Raw genomic sequence first — 27871 nt, 5'->3', positions numbered from 1 at the left:
TCAGGTAGAAACTTAACCACAAAGCACAAAAAGCTTTACTGACTGACTCTTTATACACAGGAAATACAGGTTTTAACCACAGAAGTACCAGCATCACTTTGAGCATTACAGCCAAAGCAGAAGTAGTGTTACAGAGGAGACAAGTACTCTGGTTGTCCATTTTAATGGCTTTACTATTCATTTGCCTACTACCACATTGCACAGGAATGACAGTCACTAGTGAATCCCTCTGTCTCTGTATTGCATCATCCAGGGAAGGTGAGGAGGAACCTGCCCAAGGCTTGGCCGGCACTCCCTGCTCACGCACCCTGCTTGCTGGGGACAGATAAGCCTTTCCTCACATGACAGAATGCCAGTGGTGGTATGTGCTACAACAAAGTCACCTGCCATGGAAGTCTGGAAACACCAACATTGCTACACCAGCTGTGAATTTAAACAGTAGAGAGACAACCTGGCTGCTCTAGACAGAGACATGACCCTAGAACACTAAAGCTGAAATAACTAACTTCCATATGGTCACATAACCAGATTCAGAGGACAAAACCACAGTTCATTTAATGGAAGAATCCACAATCTCCTGATAATCTTGCCTTCCTAAATTCTTCCAGGACAGTTTGTAACATGCAAGGAAGAAGACACTAACCAAAATAACAGCTCCCCCAACAAGATCATAAGCACCTGGGAAGATCCGCAACACGACAAGTTGCAGGACCATGGCAATGACTATTTCCAGGTGCTGTACGGTGCTGACCAAAGCAGGGTGGAACTTGCTCAAGGCATAGTAGACCCCCAGGAAGGCTGCTGTGGAGCACAGGCAGATGGCAAGGAGATAGCTCCAGGTTTCTCCATCCAGTGGGACGATTGGCTCTTGAAGTAAGAACATGGTGGATGCTCCCCATACCGTTCCCGTCCAACTAAAGGTGAATAGTGCTGTCCACATGCTGATGTTATCTTTGATTGACCTATAGACTATCATGGAGAGGGCAGTGGTCAGGCCTGCCATAACAGTCATGGTATAGCCAAAAGCTTCCTTCCAGGTGCTTAGCAAAGAGTTTTCCTCCTTAACAATATTGGGTATCATGACCAGACAAACACCAAACACGCTGCCAAATACAGTAATAAGGTCTATGTATGCCATTCCTTCATCTATGAGTAAAAAAGCCAAAATGGCACTGAACACGGTAGTGGTAGCCCTCCACATAATGGTCCCATTGCTGGGGGGAACTATGGAGAAGGAGGTATAAGCACAGGTAATAGAGATAACATTGCAGACCCCATAGAAGAAGAGCCGGAGTCTGTAGCCTTTTGGGCCAAAGGGAGGCTCATGGTAGTAACACACAACAGTAACGGACAGCACTTGTAAGACTGAGCGGATGAAAATTAACTCTAGGGATGGCACTTTGGAACGATCAGAAATTAATCTTGTAATTAGAGCCACGCATCCATGAGCCACAGCAGATCCAAAAAGGACTACCCATGTTTTCCTCGACTGCAGTATATTTCCTTCAGGAAAATGCTGGGATTGCCCCATCTCATTGGGTTTTGGCAGTTGTGCTGGCTGAAGTTTGGTGTCTATTGTACCAAAAAAAGTCCTTTCTGTCTTTTTCCCATCAGTCAACAGTCTTTTCTTAGGATTATCCTCCATAAATACTCCAGTATCTTCATTAACATCCTCACATCCCTCTTCTCCTGGCTGGGGATAATGAGAAGTATATTTCACTGTTACTGTGTTGGGATGAATTTTCACTCGCTTTTTGATTGGGTATTTTTGGGAAGACGAATCCATTTCCTTAGAGAAACTTCCTGGCTTTAAGAAAAGGAGATGCACTGTTATTTTTATGTAATGAATACCAAGGGATTCATTAGTATGCAAATGTCATTAGTGTTTACAAGCTATTTTTATCAGCCAAGTCAGTACTAGTTGATTATTCTTGGTTTTGCTTTTCCAAAGTCAACCATGGCACTTCACTTTAGTCATTACTTTAAATCACATATATTCTCATTATGTATACTACATATAATGCATTCTAGTATATACTTACTCTAATGAGGAGGTTCCCTTGCAAAGCTTTCTGGACAGTATATACCCTGTAATTATGAATTATACTTATTGTTAATTGCTTGCTAATGTTACAAGATTATGGAAGAAATTTGGCAGCAGGAGATGATCGCCTTGTTCCTAAACTGACAGAAAGCACACAGGGAAATAGGGAGTATCCCTGAGCAAGTCAGCATAGCTACTATATAAATAAACAACACAGTTTTAGCAGTGCTTCTTTGACAGTGTTAAAAGTTCCTTTCTCTTTTCACATCCTTTCATTTCCAGTGATAGATTTTGCAACAGATTTGTTCTTCAAATCCATTTTTTTTCTTTAAAAGGGGGAAAATTTATAAGTGCTGATCCAAACTGCCAGCCAGACTTTCCTGTGTGTCCTGGTTTAAACCCAGCCAGCAACTCAGCGTCATGCAGCCATTCACTCACTTCCCCTTGCCCCCCCTAGGGAGAATGTGGAGGAGAATTGAAAGAATGTAAACCCCACAGGCTGAGACAAGAACAGTCCAGTAACTAAAGTACAATATAAAACTACTATTAATGATACAGGAAATAACAAAGGGAGAGAATATAGAAGGGGACGGGGACCATAACCTAAAAAACCAACACAAGTGATGCACACATAATTGCTCACCACCCACTGACCGATACCCAGCCTCACCTAAGCAGTTGTCTGTCCCTTCCAGATAATTCCCCCCCATTTATATACTGGGCATGATGTGCTGTGGTATGGAATACCCCTTTGGCTAGTTCAGGTCAGGTGTCCTGTCTGCTCCCTCCCAGCTTCTTGTGCCTCTTCTTGTGCTGGCAGAGCATGAGACTGAAAAAGTCCTTGATCAGAGCAAGCGCTACTTAGCGACAACTAAAACATTGGTGTGTTATCAGCTTTGTTCTCAGACTAAAGCCAAAACACAGCACTGCACCAGCTACTAGAAGAAAATTAACTATCCCAGTCAGAACCAGGACGCTGTGGCAGACACTTAAAAAACACAGCCACAAAATCTGTCTCTTATTGGAGGTCCATTTCATTCTACAACAGAGTGCCTGTGGTTTGTGCACACCACCATGGCACAGGCAGCAACATGCATGCTGCTGTATGTGTCAGAACAGCAACAGCCTTTCAAAACAAGCAAGGGAGCAATGCCATCGCTTCACCAGCACAAACATCGCTTGGTCTTTGCTGTTGCACGCATAGGCATCTTGCCCACAGACTGCCCACCTGCAGCCTTAATTCCCTCCAGCTCTCCACTGAGCATGCCATCACTGTCTCAAAGCCTAGTGTGACAGCAGCAGGTCAGTTTAATTCAGGCACAGGGATGTCACTGAGATTACTTTGTTTTCCCAGCACCCTCCATCACCTGCACAAACAGCCCTCCCAAATTAAGTGCCAGCAGGAGAAATGCAACCTTCCCTGCCTTCTATTTGCCCCAGCAAATAAATGCACAAAGACCTTACCTGTGACTGAGAAATTTAATCCCAAGCCAGGAGGGGAAAACACCTCTTGGTCATCTACATCTTTCCCCGGGTGTCTAAACAGAAACAACAGATGCTCTCAGATATCAAATAGGAAAGGTTACAATCATCTCAACACAGAAAGTAATACCTAAAGGAGGCATGAAACATTCTGCTTGTTTTTCAGAGTTGCAAATTTGAGAAGCACCAGCATGCCTTTGAGGCCATGCTTCCTGGGAACTGGCAACCCTGGTGCATCATTATGGAAAACACCCCACCACAAAACCCCAAGAACTTTAGATGGAGAAAAAGCAATCAGTGTTGTCTTGCCAAAACCACTCCACAGCCATCTCTCAGAGTTATTGATGGAACTAATCCAAAAGAACAAGTGGTGGTTTTGTAAGTGTAAGGTTCCTACAGCTTAACAACAAGCAAATTCACCATCCCATGCCTGCCCCACCAGCACTGCGGAACAGAGGACCCCCAGGAAGAATCTTCCTCCTGCTCCAGCCATCCAGCCCCGTAAGATGAGCCCAGCCTTGCAGGCAGCAGTTTGGCCCCTGTGATATCAGCAGGGGATGAGTATGGACCTCTCTGCAGCCCTTTTCCACAGGGACTATGGAAGCAGCAGAGCAGGTGGATCCTGAAGGTGCAAGACCATAGCCAAGTAGAGAATTGAGCTGAACAGCACAACGGCTGTTTGTTGGGGAGACCACAATTCAAAAGGCAATATAGAAGTGGGTGCAGCAGCTGGGCAGAGCAATACTCCTAAAAATATTGTGGCCAGGTTCAGCCTGTGCATTTTCTCCCCCACCTGTGGATGTGGATTTTCTCCCTGTGTCACAGCCAAGCACTGCATGGCTCCTGGCAAAACTAATTTATGTAAGAATGGGACATTCTTTTCCCTCTGAGGGGCTGAGTGTTTATTGAACCCAGTGCTACACCCAAGCTAAGCTGTAGCCTACTTCTTGCAGGCACAGCAAATCCCTGGTAGGGACTTTGAACGGGGAGAGGGGTGTTAACGCCAGTTTAGACCTGTGCAAGCAAGCGTGGGATCCCAAGGCACCACCTTACTCTTGCCTTTGCCTGACTAAGCTTGTTCCCAGCTCCAAGATACCCCACTGAGGGTCTGAGGACAAGAGAGGTCCTTGTGTTGCTGGAGGCCTTGTACTAGTCCTCCCGTTCATGTTTCTGCTGCCAACGCTTTTTCAGCAGAGCTCAGCTGAAAAAAACCAAAGCATACCCAGTGTGCTGCTGAACAGTGGAGGAGTACTCCACAGCGCCCATTCAACACTGCAGTTTAAACACTGCAGGAAACTTGAGAAGGAACAGCTGAAAATGCCAAAGAGAGTAAACAAAGAGCCTAAGAGCTGGATAAACTGCTGCACTAGCAAACAGTTCAAACATGAGCAGAAAATCTGCCTCAGTCTCACCTGCTACTTGCACTTTATTGTGACAGTAAATAGTTAATTTCAGATTCCCTTAGTGTGCAACTGCAAAAGGCACTGAATGAGTCCAGGAAGGCAGTGATTTTCACAAGCACAGTTTTTCTCACTGAGCTATTTCATTGTGCTATAAATTCACAATTCTGCCTTGCTGGCCTCACATCTCGAAAAATAAGATCTTGATTTACGGCACAATATTTGGATCAGAAATAAAATTAAGTGGGAGCAAAACAAAGTATGCACAACAGGCATTAATATTAAACTGATAATGGATCTAGCCTGTGTAAATGCAATCATTTGACCAAGAAACACCTGAGTACACACTGCAACTACTGGCTCATGAAAACAAAACCCCTCATTTTTACCATTAGCATACAATGGGATTTTTTTTTTTGCTTCCAAAGTTTAGATTACATTTTCTTCCAACAAATATAGAAAACAGTATAAGAGACAAAATGCAGCTGCAAATTTTGCACTGGGCCTGTGTAATGTATTCAGAGATCTCTCTGGAGGGAAACAATAGATCATGAGCAGGCAGCTCAAAATGGCTGTCCTATACAGACACAGTATTTCCTGTATTCCTTTCCACCACTAGGAATTCTAACAGTTGGAAGGGCTGGAAGGCTGAAGGGCAAACGCAGGGGAAATGAGAAAGGCAGGAGATGAGAAAAGAACAGAAAATGTAACAGGAGTGCTTAAAGCAAAATTTCTCTATTAAATACTGAAATAATGACAAATATTAAACCAACTCTTGCACAGTACATTTATTTGTGCTCTTTGGTGACCTTGTTTTCCTTAACCAGTGAAAATTTCAATGGAGACCAAGATTAATGCATGTCTCAAATCCATTCTGTTTGTCCCAGCCAGAAGTTTATGATCAACAGAAATCAGCAGAGCCTACGCAGAAAATGTGCTACTTCTCTTTCTGCTAGTGCCTTTTGTGGAGATCACATTAAGTCTTTATTTTTCTTCATGTCTGGAAATATAAATTTTTCATTTTCTATCAAAAATACAATTTTTCTTTGAATCGAGTTTAATGCAAGGCTGAAGGTTAAGTACTATGCAAATACTCAGTTAATAAAGCAAGCATTCCCAATTAAAACTACATTCTGGGAAACCCAATCAAACTACCAGCTCATGGAAATCACTGACTGCCAAAGTGGGAGCCCCATTTTCCCATGGACAAACAAAATCACAATGAATTCACTGTCACAAATCATGAGCAGAATATACAGCATGATTTAAACCGAAAAAAAACCCACCAAACACCCCCCCCCAAACCAAAACAAAAAAAAACGAAACAAAAAAAAAACCCAAACAAAAAAAAACCCCAGTACTCTCCCTCTTCCCTACCTCAATCATTACAAATGTGCTGATTAGCAAGACAGAAATAGGTGGTTACACACCACTTGACTGGGGGATGGGGGGCTAAGCTTTCCTGTTTGCAGCGCCTGAAGGAGTTAAGGCTTTGAGGTCTGACTGGTGATTCTAACCGCTCATTTTCAGTGAGCTCACAGAAAACTACCCTCGTCTTCTGCCAGACTGGTCAGAATCAGTCAGATGATTGAAATGTTACAAGGTTTGTAACCCTGGCAGATAAAGTCGAAAATCGGCAGGCAGCTATTCCTGTGTTCTCAAAGACATGCCTCGCGGGGATGCTCCTTTGCCTCCTCTGTGGAAAGTACCCTAAATCCCGACCAGTTTAGACTATCAGAGGGCTGTAAGCAATCCCTGTAGGACAACTACAGACTAACAAGTTTCCCTGAATATTACACATACAAAAGACCAGCTCCATCCTTACAAGCTCATGTAAGAGACTAAACTTGTGCCACAATCACCAAGCACTTCCATGCAGTACACTAACTTCTTTTTTTTTGTTCCCTACCGAGTGCAGGAAAACACCCTACATTCCTGTTTCAGTACCCTCTCCATTAAGCCACTTTAACCTTCCTGGAGATTGTTCAGTGCTTGATAGTTCAGGCAACTGCACATGTCAAGCGATCTACAAATTAGTGGAACACATTGTGAACGGAGGGAGAAGAAAAGGCATTGTAAGGTACACAGCACGCAATTAAATGGTTTCACTGAAACAGCCTACATTTCTGTTGCACTTTTAAGTATTTGATAAGGTACATGCTGGAAAATCAGAGACCCTTTATCTTTTAAGCCAGATGGTTTGACCATATAAATTTTATTAAGAATTATGCAAATAAACGCAAATCTTTATTAAAACTTAATGAAAAAAGGTACTGAAGAAAATGAAACAGCAATTACATGAAAGAAGTTTTTAGCACTTAAGCACAAGAACAAACATACACAAACCAGCAAACTGGTATTCCATGTCTTCGAAGTTAATCGAGTAGTGTCTGAAAGCACCACCTAAAGAGCCAGCACACCCTTTACAGAATTCAAATATAAACCGTGCACTTAAGCCCCAGAAACTGTAAACACGTTCCTGGTATTTTGCTACCCCAAAACCCAATCCGTATTTCTGCTAATTTGCTAAAGCTGCCACATGCGATTTCAGTGGGATTATATGTAACACCTTCCATTTCCCTTGCTTTCACTGACCTATTCTCTTGCCGTGTGAAGGCTCCAAATGCATCCAGTTCTCTGAAAAAACACTCTTCCCTAATTTCTTCAGTCGCGTCTGTTGCCTGCTGCAACTACGACCTCTACAGCAGCAAGACTTGAATGAAGCGATTTTAGAAGAGCCTGCAAACTTCCCCTTCTAAAAATAGCGCTATGAACAAGCCCTTTTATATTACAATTCCAGGCATGGGGTAAACAACAGAGAACAAATGAACACTTAAATAGAGGATCCTACAGCATACAAAAATAGCTTAACTAGATATAAGAAATACCACACAACAACAGCCTGAAACAGAATATAAGAATGCAGTTCCACGTTTACAAATTAAAATCAGAGGTATTTTGCTTACTGCTTTTGACCTCCTCCCGACAAACTGCATAAAGGCAGCAACCCGGTGCATGTGTGAAGTGTGTACAGAAGGGTTCCCGAGAATAGCCGAGTGAAACCGGGAGACTGGGAATTGCACAGAGAGGATGGCACAAGTTGCGATGGCAACTGCCACGTTTGCACCACTACAGAGGAGAAGCAGCGCATCTCCGAGGAGAGCACAGGGAGCGGGCTCACTAAGAGCGAGCAGCAGCCCCCCGCGGTGGCCATGGCACGGTCTGGCGTCTCGGCTGCGAGAGCGCCTGACGAGGGACTAGTGCTGCTGCTCCTTCCCCGCCAAGCCCTTCCCTCACCGCCGTCCCTGCGACCCCTGCTTGCGAGCCTCGCCTTCTCCAGCTCCGAAATACTTACCAGTGCCGAAACACCGCCTCAGGCCGCCTGTGCCTCGGCGGCCACTGCCCCCCTCTCCCATGCCAGCAGATCCCCAGCTCCCCTCAGCCTACGGGCCGCATCGCCGCGACCCCGACCCACAGCAGGGGCACCAAAGAGAAGCCTCCAGCACCCAAGCGGGCACTGACAGCCGCACAGAGCACCGACACCGCCACCTCTCCCGCCTTGTGTCGCGACAGGCGCCAACGCGCCCCCTCGCTCCTTCCCCCGGTTTCCTGTCACCCCGGCGACGCCCCGCCTCCTCAGCGGCGGCGCTCGCGACCCCCTTCCGCCCCGCGGCCGCGCGCGAGCACAAAGCTGCGGGACGCATGCGCGGCGTTTTCGCGCGAAAGACGTTTGCGGCGCCCGCGTGCCGCGCGCCGGGCGGGGCCTCCTCTACCCGCGGTGTCCCCCCCCTTCACCTCTCCGTTCCCTCAGCGCGGCGGCGGGTGGGCGCCAGGGGGCGCTGGGGGTCCGGCGCGCGGCGGCGGCTGCGCCATTGGCGGGTCGGACATGCCGCCAGATGGCGGTTTAGGATTGCGGCTCCGGTGAGCGCGGCCCCCGCCAGCGCCGCCGCCCCGGCCCCGGCCCGCACCCGCCCGGACCCCGCGCGCCAGCGGCTCCGCAGAGCTCCCGGGGTGCCGCCCGGCCCGGCTGCGGCGCGGCCCGAGGTGAGCGGGGCGCGCGGGAGGGAGGGCGCTGAGGCGCCGATCCAAGATGGAGGCGCGAGGGGCGGGGGCAGCGGGCCGGGGCCGCTCGCTCGCTCGCTCGGTCTCCGCGGCGGCCGGGCCGGGAGCGGGCGCTGCCCGTGCGAGGAGAGAGGAGAAGGGGAGGGGAGGGAAGAGGAGGCGGCGCGGGGCGGGGCGGCTCCTGCCGGAGCAACGGGTCCCCCGGGCGCGGCGCTCTTCGCCGCCATCTCATTGTCCCCGCCGGGGCTGCCGGGGGCGCCGGGCCGAGCTCGGGCGGCCTCTCCCGGCTGCCGGGCCTGCGCCCCGCTCCGGGCGGCGGCGGCGGCACTCCCGCTGCGCGGCCCGGGGGTGGGGGCGGCTCGGGCGGTGGCGGTGGCGGGGGATGCTCGGGCGGAGCGGGGGTGGCGCTTCCGCCGCGCGGGGCACGCTGGTGGTGGCCCCCGGCCGGCCCGGGCGGCGGCGGAGTTGGTGCCGTGGCCACGGGGAGGGAAAGTTGCGGGAGCCAGTGCACGGCCCGGTTCGACTCGGGCCGCCACGACCCGCCATCTGGGACCGGCCCGGGGGAGGGCGGCGGGAGGGCCCTAGCCGCCCCAGCGCCGCCGGGTGTCTGGCTGGCGTCCAGGCGGGACAGGCGGGGTTGGGGGTCACAAACATGGAGCGGGGAGGAGAATGTGGGGCTGCAACACTGGAGCTGGGGACCCTCAGCCTGCTGCTCCTGTTGCTTATCGTCGAGTTGTTCGTGCCCTGGCACTGGGCGAAAGGTTTGCGTTGGGGTGGGCAGCTTGCCTGGCGGCGAGAGGCCGCTCCTTGGCTTGCCAAGGGGGAGTGAACCTGTGCCATGTAACTGTGAAGCTTCCCTGACCTTTGGGGTGGGAGATGCAGCACGCTGAGCCCCGGGTGGCTGGCGCCTAGGTTGGACCGACTGGTGGTACTGGAGCTGGGAACCGTGGCCCTGGGGAGAAGTCGAGTGTAGGCAATGCCCTCTGACCAGTTCTGGGAGTTGGGGAAGAGACACCAAGCTGGGGTCCTGAGCTGTTGAACACAAAAATAGCAAGGGTTTTGGTTGGCAAGGAGGAGAGCTGCTGTGATGGGTGCTGGTGGCTTGGTGACTGGCCTGTGGTAGGGAATAGTGGTCAGCCACACTTAGCTTTCTGTGTGTTCCTGGGGTGGAGCAAGGAGTGTGTGCAGTGGTTGGGATAAAGTGTGACTTGGGAGAAACAGGATAGCAGTAGTATCTGTAGAGTGGCGCAAAAGGGATGTGGCTGCCAATACCAGTGTCAGAAAACTTAGTTTCTAGTAAGACAGTGTGAGGTTAATTAAACTAAATTGAGCTGCTTTATGAGTATTGATTATTTCAGTTGTGGTGGTCACAATTTTGTGATACATGTAGCTTTGTAGAGTTAGTCTAGCAGTAACGTTTATTGAGTTGTTGAGGAGCAAAAAAAACTTTCCCAGATCACACCACTTAGACAACTGTTCCTAAATTGTGTCTTGAGTTTGGTGTGATGGATGACATACCGTATGGATTCAAACATCTTAAGACATGCTTAACTTCTCCATGTTATCACACTAGTGATAGGGGTGGTATGGGAGAAAGGTTAGTCCAGATTTTATGGATCCAAAGCAGTTTTGCTATGTCTAGTGTTTTTTGTTTGTTTGGGGTTTCTTTTTGTCTATCTGTAGACAGCAAGGTCATTTGATGAGTGCAGTATATTCCATCAATCCGTGAAGAAATCACTAGACCTCAAGGCAATGTATGTGTTGTAGGCTGAAACTACAGGAAGAAGTTCTTACTTTTGTGGGAAAAGAGAATGGTTTATTAGTGTGGTTTTGGAACAGCATGCCAACCCGTGATGCAGCAGGATTTCCTGGTGAGCAGCAGCGGAGGGGCTAACTTCAGGGCTCGGGTTAATCTGGGAGGATGTAGTTTTTACTGGCTGTTTAACACAAAGTGTTCAGTTTAGACTCTTGGTTGGCTACTGCTGATGGGCTGCTTGTGGATTGACAGCAGTTGGCCGGGATAATGGAAAATGGTGCTTTTCTGAAGCTGAGCAAAGAGTTAGTGTCAGTTCTGGAAGTTTAAAGCACCTTTTGTATAACCCCTGTGTTTAAGGACTGAAGCACATGGCAGTTGACAGCTCACAGTCTCTGGTGGTTCCTAACATGTACAAACATGCTGAAGTTGACAAGTTTACTTTGAGAGACATCATTTATGACCAAACATCCACACACAATGTGCCATGGACAGAATCTGAGGGCAGCCTAAACCCTGGTGGTGTGATTAGGGTTCCAAGCTTTTCAGTTACTGTCTCTGTCCATAGCCAGCCCGTCATATTGTACAAATCTTCATATAATGTCTGCTGAAAATAGAACATTAAATATTTGGATCCCTTGACAAAATGAATTGCTTGGGACGCTCAGAAACTCATCAAGTGAATATTTTTGATTTGAAAGAACCCTTTTCTAAAGAAGAACATGTATTTCAAGTTTGCACTGGTGACTTTGGGTTCTCTTCTTTCTTCCCCTTTGTTGTAAAGACTTACCCTGATATAAGGTGCCTAAATATTGGTATTTTAAATATCATTTTAGTAGGCAAGTGGGCCTATAGAAGTGTAAGGACACAGTGTGAGAGAACTGCTTAATTGTGATGACTTTCTAAGAAAAGTCCTTTCTGGGATAAGAACATGTATATTGTAACATGTTCTTGTCAGTGTTCAAATGTTCATTAATCATTTGTAAATTGTTTTCTGGTATTTGCACAAGAAATACAAGCATTTGCACAAGAGACTTTAAAACCCTGCTGAAAATTTGAAAGTGCTAGTTCTGTAGTTAACACAAGACATACTGAAAGCAGAAAACTTGTCTACTTAAGCTGTACAGGAATGCTAAAACCTGAATTTGGATGCAGTGCTGCTGAATGGGTGCTTGGCCTCTCACAGATCTGGCTCTCCCTATTCTGCACCTCAAAGCGCTCAACTGTTCAGGTGGTGCCCTGGCTTGGAGTCAAAACCAGGTGGTGATGCTGAAGCCTGGTGCCAAGATAAGAACGCACCTTATCTAAATCTGATGTACGGGCTTCAAGACTTAAAATCCCAACCCGAATCTGTAAGGTACTTAATGCTTTTTTGAAGTTCTGGGTGTTTACTTGCAGTCACTCAAATTTCTCATGTGGAGCTCTGAAACTCTCCCCTTGCAGATTGCCATCTCCTGATTGCAGTGCCTCTGTGTTTGCTCATCTGGCTAAAAATAGAAAGGAGTAGAGTTAGATTTCTTTCTTGGAAGAGAAATGCTACAAAGTTTGAGTTTACCAGCAGATAATTATTCTGTCATTTCTATCCAGGACATGTAGTGATACGTTCTATTCTCAGCAATATTTTGCTTTCCCAAAACTGATTTAACTTCATTGGTTTGAGTGTCATATATGTGATTAGAAGAGAGAGATGTATTTCTTTGTTTCCCTAGAAAATAAGGGGTTGAGAGAACATAATTATGACTCTCTGTTGCAACTTTTCGGTCTGAAAATATGCTTCCAAAACCAAGTGTTTTGGGAGATCCACACTAATTCATTTGTTTTAAGGTAGACACCACCTTTAGCTTGGCTTAAAGGAGCTGAAGAGAAGGAACTGCAGAGGGAATCTTATCCGTAGTTCTCATTTTCTAGCTATTTTCTTGTTTCTGACATATCTGAACGTAAGTAATGATTTCACCACTGGACATTTTGTTCATGAGAGAATAGCCAGTGACGGGTCTTCGCTAACATGAGAAGGATCTGTGCTTCTGGGTTTGATAGTTTTGCAACGCTTCCTCATTGGTATCTCAGCAGGCATTTTAGTATTTTAGAAAATGGGGATTTTAATAATAATAGTGTGCTTGAAGTAGCAGGATTCCTTGGAGAGTAGGTTCATCGGGGTATCTCTGGTGTGCCCAGAGAGTATCACATGTATCCTGTGAAAAATTTGGTAATTCTGCTTTCATATTATGCAGTCTCAAAGCCACCTTACTTTGTAAGATGTCCATTTATAAATACACCTAATTCCATATGTGGTGCAAATTACAGAGCCATAGAGTGGCTTGGATAAGGAGGGTTAAAACTTACCTGAATCCAGCCCCCTGCTGTGGGCAGGAACACCTTCCACTATACTAGGTTGTTCCAACCCCCATCCAACCTGGCCTTGAACACTGCCAGGGATGGGGCAGCCACAGCTCTTCTGGGCCCTTGTCAAAAGTCCCTTTCCACATTTCTTTTAGCCCCTTTAGGCACTGGAAGCTGCTCTGATGTCTCCCCAGAGCCTTCTCTTCTCCATGCTGAACAAGCCCAGCTCTCTCAGCGTTGTCAGCAGAGCAGAGCTTCTCCAGCCCTTGCAGCATCTTCGTGGCCCTTTGGCTTTCATTCCTTCAGGCATCTGACTTTGTTTTGTGCTGCTCTCTGTGTACCCAGAGAGGGAGAGCACTGGCTAGCTGTGAGCTGCCGAATACTTGTTCTGTGATTATGATGCTAGTCTTGCCCAGGGTGGATTTGTAGTCATAGTCTTAAAACATGAAGAAAGGCATCGGTTGCACAACATAGTTTGGTGGGACAGGCATCTCAGGCAGCATTATTAGATACAAGAGCTTGATGTGAGAGTATATTCTGAGTTCCAGTTGCACAGTTATTAATCTTCTGTTGCAGAATTAAGAGCAAGAGGTTGAATTTTTAAGCCTCTCCACCCTCAACAAAAGGCAAGTTATTTCAGGTGGTCTCCAAAAGTGATGTCTAACTAGCAAGCAACATGAGGCAATACCCAGCCAGCTGTGTTCTTTGTTGTGCATGGTTTCAGCAGAATACATGCTATTTATTCTATAGATAAATAGAATGAGTCTACCTTCTGTAACTCTCCATGTAGCAGACTTGTGTTATACTGGCAGGTCAGCTGAGCGAGCACAGCATTGGCAGATGGTTCTGCTCACAGGAAGAAAAAAATCTTCCTTTGTAAGGTTACATAATAACAGACCCATGTGTCAGAAATGCTTCTAAATGTCAAATATTTTTTCTACAAGAAAGTAATACAAATGAAACCAGTTCATCTTGGATACATGTTTTTGTATACCAGAGCATAGCAGGTGGTGGTGGTTTTCTTTGAAACAGAAATTAAATGACAAGCTGAGAATCTGTTTGCTCTCCCCCACATGAGGGTTTCTCTCTCCTTCTAGGGTTAGAATCCCTAAGGACCAGGAAGATACCAATGTGTTAGTGTTTGTAAGTGGGAAAATGAAACTTCATTTGCAAATGGGTAAGAAATTCTTTCGTAAAGGAGTGACAGATACGCCCATTTTGCATCATTATTTTCTGGGATTTGTTCACTAGGACCACAAGAGCTTGTTTCTGCCAGTGGAATTGCACAAGATGATTGAGTTGATCTGCCACAGCTGAGAGAGCAATCTCTTTCTGCACAGCTGCACAGTTCTTCCCTTTCCTTTGTGCTAGTGCTTGCTGTTGCTGAATTGCCCTTTCCTTGAGCTAGTTGAATTCCCCACCTGGCAAAACCCATCTGACTGGGAGGGGTGTTTTTTTTGCCCAGTGAATTAACTGAATCAGGCCATCAGAGTAAGGTGTTGCTAGAGGTGATGCAAAGTCAGTGGCAAGAATATTTTGCGGGGAAAAGCGGTTCTGTAGATCAAGACCCTGGCTTCTTCAGGTGGGAGATTCAGATTGACTCAGCTCTGTGTGCTCACCCTGGCTGGCAGTGTTCAGTGTGGAGCCCATCACTGTGTATGTGAATTTGGGATTCCTGCTGGTAGCTCTTACCTTCACTGAATTCTCTCTGCAGCCGTTGCTGTCTGCAGCCTGTGTTCTTCTGTTCTTTGCAGCTGGTCCTGTCTGCCTTGATGTCACCAGTAAATTGGTAGCACTCACCTACTTCTCCAGATGTAAGAATATCTCAGTTTGGGCTCCAGCTCATTCCTGTGGGACTTCACTGGTGACCTTACTATATTGTCAGAAATGACCATTTGTATTGCTCTTTGTTTTCTCTCTTCTACCCAGATAACCTATCTATGCAAGGCCTTTTATTGCCATGACAGCTTAATTTCTTTAAGAGCCTTTTGTGAAGAATCTTGTTAAGTGTCTCTTGGAAATTAAAGCAGGTTTTACCAAGTAGAGTCCATCAGGGCGTGGGTAAGGGAGATCTTCTAGAGAACTGCTGTAGAGTTGTCGGTTGTGGAGCTTGGCTTTCCTGGACAAAAGTGGGGTTAATTTCCCTGTCTGAGTGCTGTCATCTGTTCAGCTGTCTATTGATCTGTCTTCTAGAATAGTTTCTACTGAGATAGGTGGACTAGACTGTAGCATTAGGAAGTGTCAGGTGAGAGCGTAAACACAATTATAAGTTGTGCTCAAGAGAAAGCACTGCTTCAAGCAGTAGAATTCTTTTTGAAGGCTGTTTTCTTTTGATTCACCCTTACTTACCTTCTTTGGTGTCTTAATGATTTTGTTTTTCCTGTAACCTTGCTTTAATAGGGCAGTGCTTGGGTGAGAGGAATTAAGAATCTCTCTTCTAAGAAATTAGTATTTTTAAAAATGTAGAGGAACTTATTTTGGGATCTCTGGTTTTTGGAGTTAAGTGGAAATTGGTTCAGGGACTGACAATTATTGGTAGTTGGAATTGAAGAAAAGGACAGGGAGGGAAGGATACCACACAGAATACAGTTGTGTAGGCCTGTTTCTGTTGGATACTGAGCTTAAAAATAACCCCAAACAAACCAACGTGAGGCAGTGATACTGTGAAGTGAACAGCACAGTACAGGGAGTGCAAGTCACCACTGTAGAGATAGATCATCCTTGCTCACAGGGCCGAAGTCTGCCTTCCTTTGACTACTTGCAAAATGTACTCAGCGATCTGCAGTGTTTGTGTTGTGCTGTACATAATGCTCTGAGAATGAGAGTGAAGATAGTTAAAATGGTAAGGATAAGTACCAAGCATTTTGAGGGACTTTCCTGAAAGATTGCAACATTTTGGGTACTCCTCCCTTTTAGTTACAGGTCATGGTTTGTTTATTCTTCATCTCCTTTGTATTCCACAGTTCCAGTGTTTTTCCTCAGCTCTCGGAGGCTTTTCCTATTTTAGCTCTAGCTGATTCTTCTGCTTGTATGTGCATAAATAAAATTTACCTATAATGTGTCCTTTCTTATTCCTCTTAAAAGGGTCGGTGTAGTGGATCAGAAGAAATGGCATATCTATTGCTTTCCCAAGTCACAGGGGTGATTTTTTCTCTTCAGCATGTTTTTGTTCTGTAAGCTTCATTTGAAACACTTTCCTCTGTCAAAGACATAAATGGAGCTGAAATTTAATTTCTGTTTCAGAATATTTTAGGGAAATTTTGAATAGTAATTAATTATGTTGTTGTACAAGACACTGGATGTGTCCAGAACCTGAAGAGGAAGAGACATGCAGAATATTGTACTATTTCATTACAAATGGCCAGTCTGAATTATGGCAGTGCCATCCATTTGCTGAGGTGAAAGAGGACAGAAGACTGGATGGCAGTAAGACCTTGTGCATGGGTCCTGTCAAATATCCCCAAAGTTGGAGTGTAACAAGTGGAACCACCAAAGTGGAATGGAAGGAGGGAGACTGTTCTGTGCATCCTGTCACACAGCTTGAAGGTTTCCTCACTCTGCCGCACTGTTCCAAGCAAGTGGGAGAATACAGGCAATGGAGTTAAGTCAAATTTTGGGTATAACCTACGCTACCAGCACTGTCAGAAAAGGAATGGAAATGAAATGCCCCACGTGCATTTTTTCTTACAGTGTTTCAGTATCTTACTGTTATACTTGGTTTTCTCCCCAAAAGAAACCAGAGAAGCTGCTGGTCTTTCATTTTGCAAAGGAAGGTTTTGGCACACTTCTGTTTGTGTAACTATAGAGCATGGGTGTTATGGACTGGAAGCACTGGTGCGTGGGTTTCTATGTAAATGCTCATTGCCTGAGGTGGCTATTGGATTATGAATTTCTTGTCTTGGAGTTGGAATGTTTGTTACTGTCATAGCCATTAAAGCTGGTAAAACAAACTTTTTCCATTGGTATGCCTTACTTTTCTGATGTCTCATTACTGTTAGTTGATTTAGAGTGTGTTGGTGTCCAGGTAGAAAGTTGAAAAGTTAGTTAGTGAGAAATAAAACTAAAAGGAAGCAACGTCTCACATTTTGGGGTAGGGAAAGGAATTGTCAGTTGCAGCTGCCATTATTTCCTTGACATTTTGTTTTCCCTAGGCAGATGCATTGTTACAAAACTGCTAAAACTTGAAGGTTTATCCTTTTCAAAGCCTTCAGAGTATTTTCTTCAAAGTCTGGGCCAGGACTTCATCTGTGAGGAGGGCCAGGCCTTTTGCAAGAGTGTTGTCATTCACCAGTGTCATCTGTAGCATTCGTGTAGAACTTCGAGTCTGTCTCCATGTAATACCACCAGTAAATCCTGGGGTGTTGGGTGTTGCTAGGGTATGTCACTGATGAAGTTCATTTTATTGTGAAATACACAGCTAAGAATAACCCTTTCACATCTTACTAGCCCATAAATTTGTGGCAGTCACCTCCTTTGTTGTTTCTCCCTCTAAAGACTAGCCTGACCTAAAGTCATGCTTTGATAACACCCACATCTAGAGTTTAACTATTGTATCTGCCTCTGTCCTGAAGGCAAGTGTGGTGCTCCTTTCTAACTCAGGTTTGCATTCAGGCTTGTGTCAAAAGATAATGACTTTCTGGGACAGTAATCACAAAAAGCATTGAGCATATGGGACAGTCAGCACTGATTTCTAGTTCCCCAGTTCCGATCTCTTCACCTACAAGACTGGTAAATGGCACATAGCGCATTGTGAAATGCTACCAAGTGCCATTAGGTTTATTTATACTGTTTGAATCCTGAGCATATGTGCAGGTTCACTATTACTGGCAGAGGCAAGCATGACACAGGGAGAAGCTTATGGAACAAATACATAATTCAAGAACATGAGCATGTACAAAAAAAAAGACATTGCCTTGCAGCTTGCTAGAAGAAATAATTACACGGTGAGCTCCCTTTGCACCAAATGAGGTGGCAGGGGTGAAGGAGCCAGGCTGTTCTCATTGCATACTGATAGCAGCTAGTAGAGAAAGTATAATGCAAAGTAACCACAGCTCCTGCAGCTTGCTGATTGCCTTTATAGTATTGTGGTTTATTAATAATAATGGTAAAAAAAACCCACAGTTAGCCTTTTTAATCTCTGGTCAAGCTATTGCTAATATTTGTTGCCCATCAGACTCTTTCAGAGATGATTCAAAAGGATGTGTGTGTGAAGTTAGTTGAAGAACCATTCTGTTCTTCCTGTGAGCTCTTGCTTTGACATTACTGGCAAAGTTCCCTGATACAGAGGCTTAAGTTGAGAAGACAAAAAGCTGTGGTGAAGAGAGACAAGAACATGTCGGTAGACGGTCAGAAATTATCTGAATGTCATCTTGCATTTGCCAGGCATCCTTTTTAACAGCAACAAAGACCAAAGCTTTAAGGCACACAACAGCCTTGTTTGTATTTTTTCTTGGCTGTTAGTCCAGGCAGTTAAGGATTTAGTTGCTGGGGATTTTTTTAATCCTAAAGGGAACTTTGGTTATTACATTATTATAGATGGCTCACATGAGCATGCCTGTGGTTTAGATGGGTATTGTTAGGCAGTTACTAAAATCTTTTCTAAACATATATGCCTCTGAGAAATCATTCAGACTGGAAATTCCTTATTGGATTTTTACCTGAAGATTATTTCTGTTGTGTTCCAACAAGCATTATTCTAATTAATTACTGAATATGAGATTAAGGAATTTATTTGGGCTGTGGTAAATATGCATTTTTTTCCTAGGGATTTCATTGGGAAACTCCTGCTGAGTTTTCCCGCTTTAGGGTAGGGACCTGTAGTTGACCTTTTCTGTGGTTTTAATAGGATTGCTCAGAGTTGTTGCTTAAAACAACAACAAAAAGAATCCATGTAGCTTGATCAGTTTGTAAGTGTCAGCAAAATAGTAAATGGCAGCTTGGTAGGGGCTACAAGATATGTTTTTTTTGGTGTGGATCTGTACTTAGCAGATTTCATTATTGTGCAGATTTTGCATAAGGAACAGATTGCATGTGCCACATTGAGAGAGTAACCTACACTGTCTCTTTCCAACTTTGTCGGGAAGGACAGGAGTTTGACAGACATTAGTCTGTTTCTATGTAAACACAAGCCATTCCCTGAACACCAGACTATCTTAAGCATAACTTCCAAGGTTTGAAAAGTAGGCTTCAGATTCCTTTTCCTCATTCAGTTGCTAAATGGCAGATCTTGACAGTTGGGTATCTTTTGTGCTATATTTGTGTTTCCTCCAAAGCACACAAGTTGGTGAGAACTCAGATAACGAGCAAATGTTTTTCCTAACTTTGTTTAGAGGAGAATATTGACTTTGGCTGAAATCTTCCAGAGCAACTTAAGCAGATACCAGCATGGGAAAATTAGTAAAACTAGCAGGGTACAACAGCATTTCTGTGCTTGGGCAGTTTAAAATGTCGTAGACGAATATGAAATAAAAGAACAATGTAAACTGGTTTTAACCTTCCCGAAAGCTAAATGTTGATTTCAAGATCGGCATTATTGATGCTTCCAAGTGCATTATAAAGGTGATAAAAAGTATCTGTATCCAAGGTCTCTGCTCTGCTGCAGTAGCCAAGTGGAAGGTTATTTTGCTGGGGAGCCATTTGGTGACTTTGTTGCATGGGTGTCAGTGTTCTCACTGGTGAAACTGGATGGCTCTAATACTGTTTTTCTGCATCAGTTCTAAATATTGTGATCATATGTGATGAGAAGAATTGAGGCCACTCTGCCCCCTCCATATTCTGTTCTTTCCAATCTTTCTTCCTTACTGTCCCACTCATAAGAATTTTCCTGTATTACCAACACAGATTTAACATGGCAGTATGTTTCCTTGAAGACCACTACCCAAAATGTTCAAGCGGTTAATAGTTTTGTGTGATACCTGCTTTGGAGTCTTCTGCACCTGTGTTTCAAATAGAAATGTACTATTATTTTGTCCTGTAATTCTTTTGCTTTAGAAACAGTAGCTTATATTTGAAAAACTGAAAGCAGACATCACTCAGACATCTTCATCTTCTAACTGGGACATGCTGTGTTGGGAGAGTACAGAGATTTTTACCGTTGAAGCATCATTTAATGAAAGAACTGGTATTGGGGAGACTGTTAAAGTGTGTTTATACCTGATTGTTTTATATGATTTCTTTTTTTTTTTTTTTTTGGTGCATTGCTGGAATCCCTAGTGACATAACTCTTAAATCCAAATTCATCTTGCTTTTACAGCCACTAAGGGGTATTAAAACTGTAGTGTTTGGAGATCTCTATCTAGCCTTGCGCTTTACTGTAACAATGGGCTTGTACTAGAATGGTTATTTATTTACTTTTACTTTCATGGTTCTGCCTGAGCTTTTTTTGTTCCTGGAAGAGCACTGAACAAAAAAAAAAAGAAAGAGAATGAAGAGAGACCTTGAGCTAATCCCTTTCTCTGTCTTGAGGGAAGATCATTCACAATATTCTTGACAGGTGGTTGTCTAATCTCTTAATTGCTGGAGATTCTGCTGCATTTCTTAAGCAGCTTGTTCCAGGGCTTCCTATTCTTAGCACTTGTTTTTTTCCCTAATGCTTACCTGACACATTTTGCAATAAGCTTTTTTATTTGGTTATGTCCAGCTGTTTATAATGTACCTGGATGTATTTGAGCTATCATTTTTTAACCCCCCTGCTCTCTTCTCTGACACAAAATGTGTGTATGTGTTTCCTCATAGATCTTGTTTTCTTGTCTTCTGATCCAGCTTACTGCTTTGTAGACTTTCTCCTGTCAGTTCATATCTTGAAGCCTGGAACCCTAAACTGGGCACCCCACTTTAATGCTGAAGGTTTAGTAGTGCTGGGGGTATTGTTCTCTCTTTGTTTTAAAGAGCTCTTTGCAAGATTCCATTGCCGCATTGTTACCCTCTTGTTTGTAACTCATGTAAGGTTTTGTGAGCAATCCCAGTGTTTGAGATTCTGTGTTAGCCTGCACTTGGTTGCATGTCTGGATTCATTCTTGGTTTCTGTCAGAGAGCCATGTTCATCCCTCTCCCAAATAGAGGAATTAAAAGCAGGATGAGGACCAGCATAGAAAACAATTGATAGTGGTGAAAAAAAATCAATATTTGCCTGTTATTAAAACCAGCTTCCCCTATGTGGTTAACAAGATGTAGAATCTAAACATTTTATTAGTTTCTTGGCTGATGCCATTTGATCAAACAGGAGCTGTGGCTTTCTTACAGCTCCTGTCTAGGAGAATCAGGACTTCCCTTGTTGATGTTGTTGCCTGATGCAGTTGTCTCTGTTGTCATTTGATTAGCTGCGGTCTTCAATATTCATGAAGAGTAGTGACAAAAGAGGTTGCCTTGTTTGTTCAGTATCAAGCTTTTGAAAGCATACGTGGAACATCAGTTTCTCTACATCCTTTGATTTCAAATGCTGTTTTTTTTGTTTCTGTAAAATGGTACAAATCTTCAAGACCAATTCTGTCAATACAGAAAGAAGATTTGCTTTTTCATGATAAAAGTCTAATGGCAACTTTAAGAGGAAAAGAAAAGAGCTGAGAAAGAATATTTAAATGTGGATGCTAAAAAAGGGAAAAGGGATGCATTTAATGTGAACATAGTCTCTGGTTTTTTTACAGTCTTCCTCTAAAATTTACCTAAAAAACAGCTGTCTTCCAGCATGGACAGTATTTGCAGCTTCTGTTTCTTTCAGACTGTGGGTATATTTTCGTACCAAGTAAGCATATTTTGAGCCTTGAAACCATTCTGGTTGTGACTTAATTAGCACCATTTATTTATTAACTCTTTGGATCCTGCCTTCCTCAAATAACAGTATTTCTTTCCTATCAATGTATAATCTTTAGCAAATAACTTCAGGCATAGATCTGAATTGGTACTATACTATTTTAAGTACATGATGATTTGAAACTTTGATTTCACTCCTTGTTTGCTTATTTTGACAATCTGTCTCAACGTGTATATTACAAGCTAATTTATTTTGGGACTATTGGTAGAGGTAGGATGAAGATTTAAAATTGGAATGAACCTAGCTTGTGTTTTCTAATCTCTACTGGATCTTGTTCGCTTAGTAGCTTTGTGTTGATAAACATGCTTAATTTTTAAGTGCTTTTTTTGTTCTGAATTATTATTTTCCCACTTTTTTTTTTAAGGTGATAATCACTGCTATCACCTTTGCTGCCCTTATGTCACCCCCCAAGCATCTACTTTTGACTGATGAGCCCGTGTTCCCTTCACCCTTGTCACTGCTTCCTCCATGAGCAGTTTGGTTTCTGCTTGGAGCACAAGGTCATCTGCCTGGTAGGGCTTAGGGGCTTGTTCCAGGCCATGTCTCCAGTAGGGAATGAGTGCTCTACGCATCTCTCACAATAAAATAGGGGATATTGTACGTTTCACTTAGCAGTTACAATGCTGTCTGCGTTTGCCAAATCATCAGTAGCCACTATGCTTGTAATGTTTTTTGGAAACACATTGAATGAGTTTTAAGTTTGTTGGCAGTTGGCTTGTCACCAGATGAACAAGTCATTTAGTAGTGAAAAAGCTAAGAGGACAATGACTAAACAACTTTCCTCCTGTGTGTCCTCTCTTTGAGTTGCAGTTCCCCAGCACTGTTAACTATATTTTGCTGTGCTGTTTCTTGGGTGGTGGTTGTTAGTAAAGGCATGTTGGAAGACAGGTATCTCTGCAGCTTAGAGAGTAGTTTGTGGTCTAATGTATAATAATCGTGATACTGAGGTTGTTTTGGGGTGGAGAAGTAGTTGGTGTTTTGATTATGAATTTCTGTGGCAACTGCATTTCTTAGTGTGGCTCTCAACCAAATGCAGCATGCTTTGTTCTGTAATTGAGCGTTTTACTAGTTGTAACAGTGTATAGTGGAGGAGTAAATGATCTCTCAAGTAACCTGGCTTGTTCTCTGGGAATATGACTTACTTTGCTATCATTGCACTTGGGAGACTATCAGTACTTTATTCTTCAGATGTACCACTCAGGGGAACTCTTACCTCCACGATTATATCACTTCTCTTACCAATACGTTGACCTTTTTAATAGACTAGGAAGAACCCAATCATCAATCTCTTACTTTCCCTTCTAAGAGTGTTCAAATATCCAAAGTAAAAAGTCAACTGCTCTTTGATTCCTTAAGTGTTTGGCACTGTATGTGCATGAGGTGTTTGAGCTTTACGTGTTTATATCATAACAGCTTTAGTTTGCACTGCTTCTTTAGTCTGGTTTCATCAATGTAGTGCACAATCCCACCACCAGTTTCTCTTCTGCTCTGTTCTTTCAACATTGCAGTGTTCCAAAGAATCCTCTCCTTGTTTAAGCTCTGGTTTCCTGATCCTTCATAGTCTAGAGAGGTTTTCCACAGTGTCTCTTAAAGAGTTGCTTCTGACAGCAAAGAACTAAATGGTTGGTGTTAGAAGCAAGAATCTCACCAGCTGGCTGACAAAGCGATTTGTCCTTTAAATCATCCACTGCTGTTAGGAATTGTCCTTTTGACCTTAAGGGCTCATTTTCCCCTGTAACCTAGGGGTTCTGCTCAGAAAAGAGATCACAGACTTTAAATGTTCATTTCAGTCTTACCTTGGTCTAATGACAATAGTTTGTTGATTCAGGAAACCATTTTATATTTGCAAGTCAAAGTTTAACTACCATGCTAATTATTTTCTCTTCCATTTCCCTGTAATGCAGTTTAATTTTATCCAAGCCTTCATCAGGCTGGGAGTTTGCAGGCAGACTAGAAATTAAATTGTATGGTAGAGAACAGTCAATAATAAACAATACTTTTAAATATTCACATTTAAATTAAAAGAATTGTAAACCTCCCTCCTAATAAAAATGATACTTTCAAATGTATTCAGGTTTCCATTTTTCTAGTGAATTAAAATCTCCTTCTCTTTCCTTTTTTCTTCCTTTGGCAATTAATCTGGTATCTCATTCTCCCAGGTCATTCTCCTGATGTTTGAGTAAGATCAACAGCTACTCAAAACGACAACCTCTTTTCAAGTGTGGCTGCCAAATTACATTTTCATATTTGAGGAGTATCTTTTGCCTTCAAAGAAAATGTGGGCACTCCTGTTAGAGAGAAAATTAACTGTTCCATTTCTGCTTACTGCTGTTAATGAATCAGTACTCCCTCCTTTGAGGGCTATTGACAAGATGTTTGTAGCTTCAGCATAGGAAATTTTGGTGAAACTAATAACTGGCTTATTTTGTTTTCTTTTAAGCTGCCCAGTATAGCTGGAACTGGAAGACGCTTGTATTGAATGCAGCTAGTATCAGAATAAAACATTGACACAAAAGGATTGAAGAGTTCTGTGAATCCTAACAGGCAAGGAACGTTCAAGTTTTTGAAGCGCTCAGTGTTGGGCTTTGCTAGCGTTGTTCATTCAGAGGGCTGGCATTAAAACAGGCTTTTCTCTAAAAGCTGCAGTATCCACAAGTTCTATCAGACAGGAACAAGCCTTTGAAAGTAGTAATCTTTGATCAATTGATACTTCTGTGGTGTCTGCCTGGCAAAGAAGTGATTTTCAGTCTTAACCACCGAAGAGTAGCAACTCAGTTGCACTGATTTACCGTGAACTAGTGAATGTGGGAACACCACATATTCCATATGCTCCTCTAGGAACCCTTTTTCTTGATTTTGTATCTAGTTAGATTTACAGTAAGAGTTGTATTACTGTGAAGGAGTTTGGGTGTTTCTGTGATCAAATGAGTATACAACTTCAGTGGCAGCACTGTAGAGGAGGGAAAACTGAGCCTATTTTATCAGTGCTATGTGTTAGGTGTCATCACGATGTAGCATGAGGTCTGTAAGAAAACTGTAGTTATGTATTAATGAAATGAATGTGGTCATATATCAAATTTTCAATTACACTGCTGGAGAAAGCAGATGTCATTGAAATGTATGTGCTGTGTCAAATCTGCCCGTGATAGTCCTCCCTACAAGGTTAAGTCCCTCTTCTAATTCTGCTTTTGAATGGTACCTGCAGAAATAAGAAGCTTTAGACAGAAATCAACTTCACACCTTCTTATTTTTGTTCAACTGAAAAGGTACAAAGAGGAAAAAAAACACCCCAAAACCCAACCCAGGCATTAAAAGCTCAAATGCAGGCAAGGGCGGGGTTTTTGCCAAATACATCAAATGAAGAATTACCTGTAAATTCCCTGGGAGCTCTGCATCCGGGAGTTTTTGCACTTACGAAGGATATTTGTTATTTTCAACATGTATACTGGCTGAGCTAGGCTGGTTCAGCCTGGAGAAAGGTTCTGAATAGACCTTAGAGCAGCTTCCAGTGCCTAAAGGGGCTGACAAGAAATCTGGAGAGGGGTTTTTGGCAAAAGCCTGTAGGGACAGGACAAGGGGGAATGGTTTTAAACTGACAGAGGGGAGATTTAGATCAGATATTAGGAAGTTCTTCCCTGTGAGAGTGCTGAGGCGCTGGCACAGGGTGCCCAGAGAAGCTGTGGCTGCCCCATCCCTGGCAGTGTTCAAGTCCAGGTTGGACGGTGCTTGAAGCAACCTGGTCTAGTGGAAGGTGTCCCTGCCCATGGTAGGGGGTTGGAACTGGATGAGCTTTAAGGTCCTGTCAACCCATACCGTTCTGTGATTTTACAATATTTTAAAACATTGAACAACTGTTTTAAGCATATAGTGAAATCCAGGTTTCAGCCTACAGGTAGGACAGGTACCTTCCATAGAAAACACACAATTCCCAGTGTTCCTGGAAAAAAACAGTAAGCGTAAAGAGCTTAAAGATTTGAAAAGGTAGTCTGTTCCATTTTGTCTCCTTGTCAGCAGTAAGACCAGATTTATGAACATTGCTGATAAAGAAATGTATATAAATCAGTGATGGAAATCGCTCTAGAGTTGCACAGCTTTTAAAGCATTTGTTTCTCTTATTGTCTTTTCCAACTGGGTAGGGGAAGGCCAGTTGGCAGTCTAGCACATGTGTTCTGCTTTAGAAGTGCCTAGAGGCTTGGGTTAGATTGATAATGTGTTTTGCCAGATATTTGACAAATGCATATTAAAGGAACATATCCTTATTGAAAAACATTATTTAGAAGGCAGGGTATGACAGCCATAGGAGAATGTGGTAATAACAGTAGAGCTGGCCAGGCTGAGATAAAGAGCAAGAGGTGAGATTGCTCTTATCTTTCCTGCTGGTCGTGGGCTGAGAATCGATTAGTGTTGGACTTGAAATATGTAATTAATGATGAAAAGAGCCACTAGCAATTTGGGCTGTATTGAACATGAACTGTATAATGAAGTAGAGAGGTGAGCCCAACCACATTAAATGGGAGAACCTGTCACATCTATGATACTAAAAAGCTGTCTTAGTATTAGAAAACTGCAGTGGTAGAGTACTTGGTAATTCAGAATATTTAGCATTTAAAAATCTAAATGAGCTAATTAAGGGTATTAAGATGGCTGCAATAAAATTTGAGTATTAAAAGTTTGTAAAAGCTCTAAGCAGTAATTAAGGTTGCTATTTTCATATATGAAATTCATTAAAGTTTAGTAATGAAAAATCCTGCTGCATCTCAGAAGGCATAGCGTAAAAGGAAAAATCTACTTTTAAATTCTCTCTTACTGTCTCTCGCATTTAGTTAAATAATTAAGAAATGTGAAACTAGACTGTGCTCTTTCTTACATAGTATAATTCAGGATATTCTTGTGTCCTTGCTAAAATTGGGGAAGATAGTCCTTTGCATGTTTATCTACTTTTGTACTTCAGTTGGTAGGGAATTATAAACTATGTTGTGATTTGTTTTTTTTTTTTCCCTATATTTTCTGAGATTTTTTCCATTTTAGAGCTTCTGAGATCATGGATGAAATAAAAGCTGTAGTCCTGCACCTAATCAAGCAGCTTCCTCATTTTTAGCTGATGAAAGATTTTTGGCACCCTGTTCTCAACTATCCTTGCTATAGCTGTTGGGCTACTACTGCTCAGATAATGGCAGTTCCCTGAAGAAAATGAAGGAAGCTCTGTTTATAGCAGCTGGCTCTGTATGACCCTTTTGGTGATGGAATTGCCTAATCGAGCAGTAGGAGAAGATCCAAGCTAATTCCCCATCAACCCACAGACTTTCAAATAAGCTCAGACAGTAGCCAAGAAGCTGTTGGGAAACAGGAGAAAGCCCTTTGGCAAGAAGTTGTCTAGTCTCACATATTTATTCAAAAGCTCACCGGAACCTGTAGTAGGTTATTCTGAATATTGAGTTACATCTTGTCTTCTGGAAAGGTACTTCTGTAAGAGGGTTTATGTACCTCTGTTTTTGAGCCATCCACCCTCCTTTCAGTAAGGCAAACGGTCATCTTTTGTGTCAATAAGTTGGATTAAGTAAATGAATGAGGCCTTTCAGTTTGCTACTAACTTCCGTTCTTAACTGCTTTCCACTGGAGGTAATCAGGATTTTTCCTTCTTACTAGGATGTCCCCCTTTGTGCTAAAATATCAATGTTTGTTCTCTAATGCAGGCTTTTGCCTTTCGTTGTTTCGGCCTCTGCAGTAGAGCCCTGCATGGGTGAGTCTGAGCAGGTTTGAAAGTTAATACCAAGGCCCTTTGAGGTCAGGGAATATGTAGAGGGTCACTTATAAACTGTGTTTATTGATGAGTAATCTTTGTTTATTGTTATCTGTGTGTAATGATGAGTAAACTTTGATTAGCATTTGATGCTGATTAGCACCAGCATCATTGGAGGCTAATGACCACCATTAACTTTTCCGGGAATTACAAATGCATGAAGATCTCTATCAAACTCTGA

General features: G+C 43.3%; 2 protein-coding genes across 3 annotated transcripts in view; one reads left to right on the top strand and one right to left on the bottom strand.

Annotated features, from left to right (window-relative positions):
- Positions 1-12: 12 nt before the first annotated feature.
- On the bottom strand, positions 13-4481 carry SLC35G2 (solute carrier family 35 member G2). Its single transcript, XM_061354503.1, has 2 exons — positions 3504-4481; positions 13-1803 (listed from the first exon to the last, which is right to left on the bottom strand). The coding sequence occupies exon 2, from the start codon at positions 1784-1786 to the stop codon at positions 551-553; it is 1236 nt and encodes a 411-aa protein (XP_061210487.1). The 5' UTR covers positions 1787-1803; positions 3504-4481; the 3' UTR covers positions 13-550.
- Positions 4482-8850: 4369 nt separating this feature from the next.
- The window catches only part of STAG1 (STAG1 cohesin complex component), a 178125-nt gene continuing 159104 nt past the window's right edge, over positions 8851-27871 (top strand). The window contains exon 1 of one of the 2 annotated variants that reach the window (XM_061354474.1): positions 8851-8970. The gene's annotated coding sequence lies outside the window, so the exon portion shown is untranslated. Of the gene's footprint in view, positions 8971-10288; positions 10860-27871 lie in introns of those variants that run through there. The other variant, XM_061354475.1, reaches the window with a different exon arrangement.

Source organism: Neopsephotus bourkii, unplaced genomic scaffold, assembly GCF_033783945.1.
Source record: "Neopsephotus bourkii isolate Nb327-2 ecotype Australia unplaced genomic scaffold, CSIRO-AGI_Nbou_v1 NB_739, whole genome shotgun sequence".
NCBI lineage: Eukaryota > Metazoa > Chordata > Aves > Psittaciformes > Psittacidae > Neopsephotus > Neopsephotus bourkii.
The sequence above is the reverse complement of the archived record's forward strand: the minus strand, read 5'-3'. Positions and strand labels throughout refer to the sequence as shown.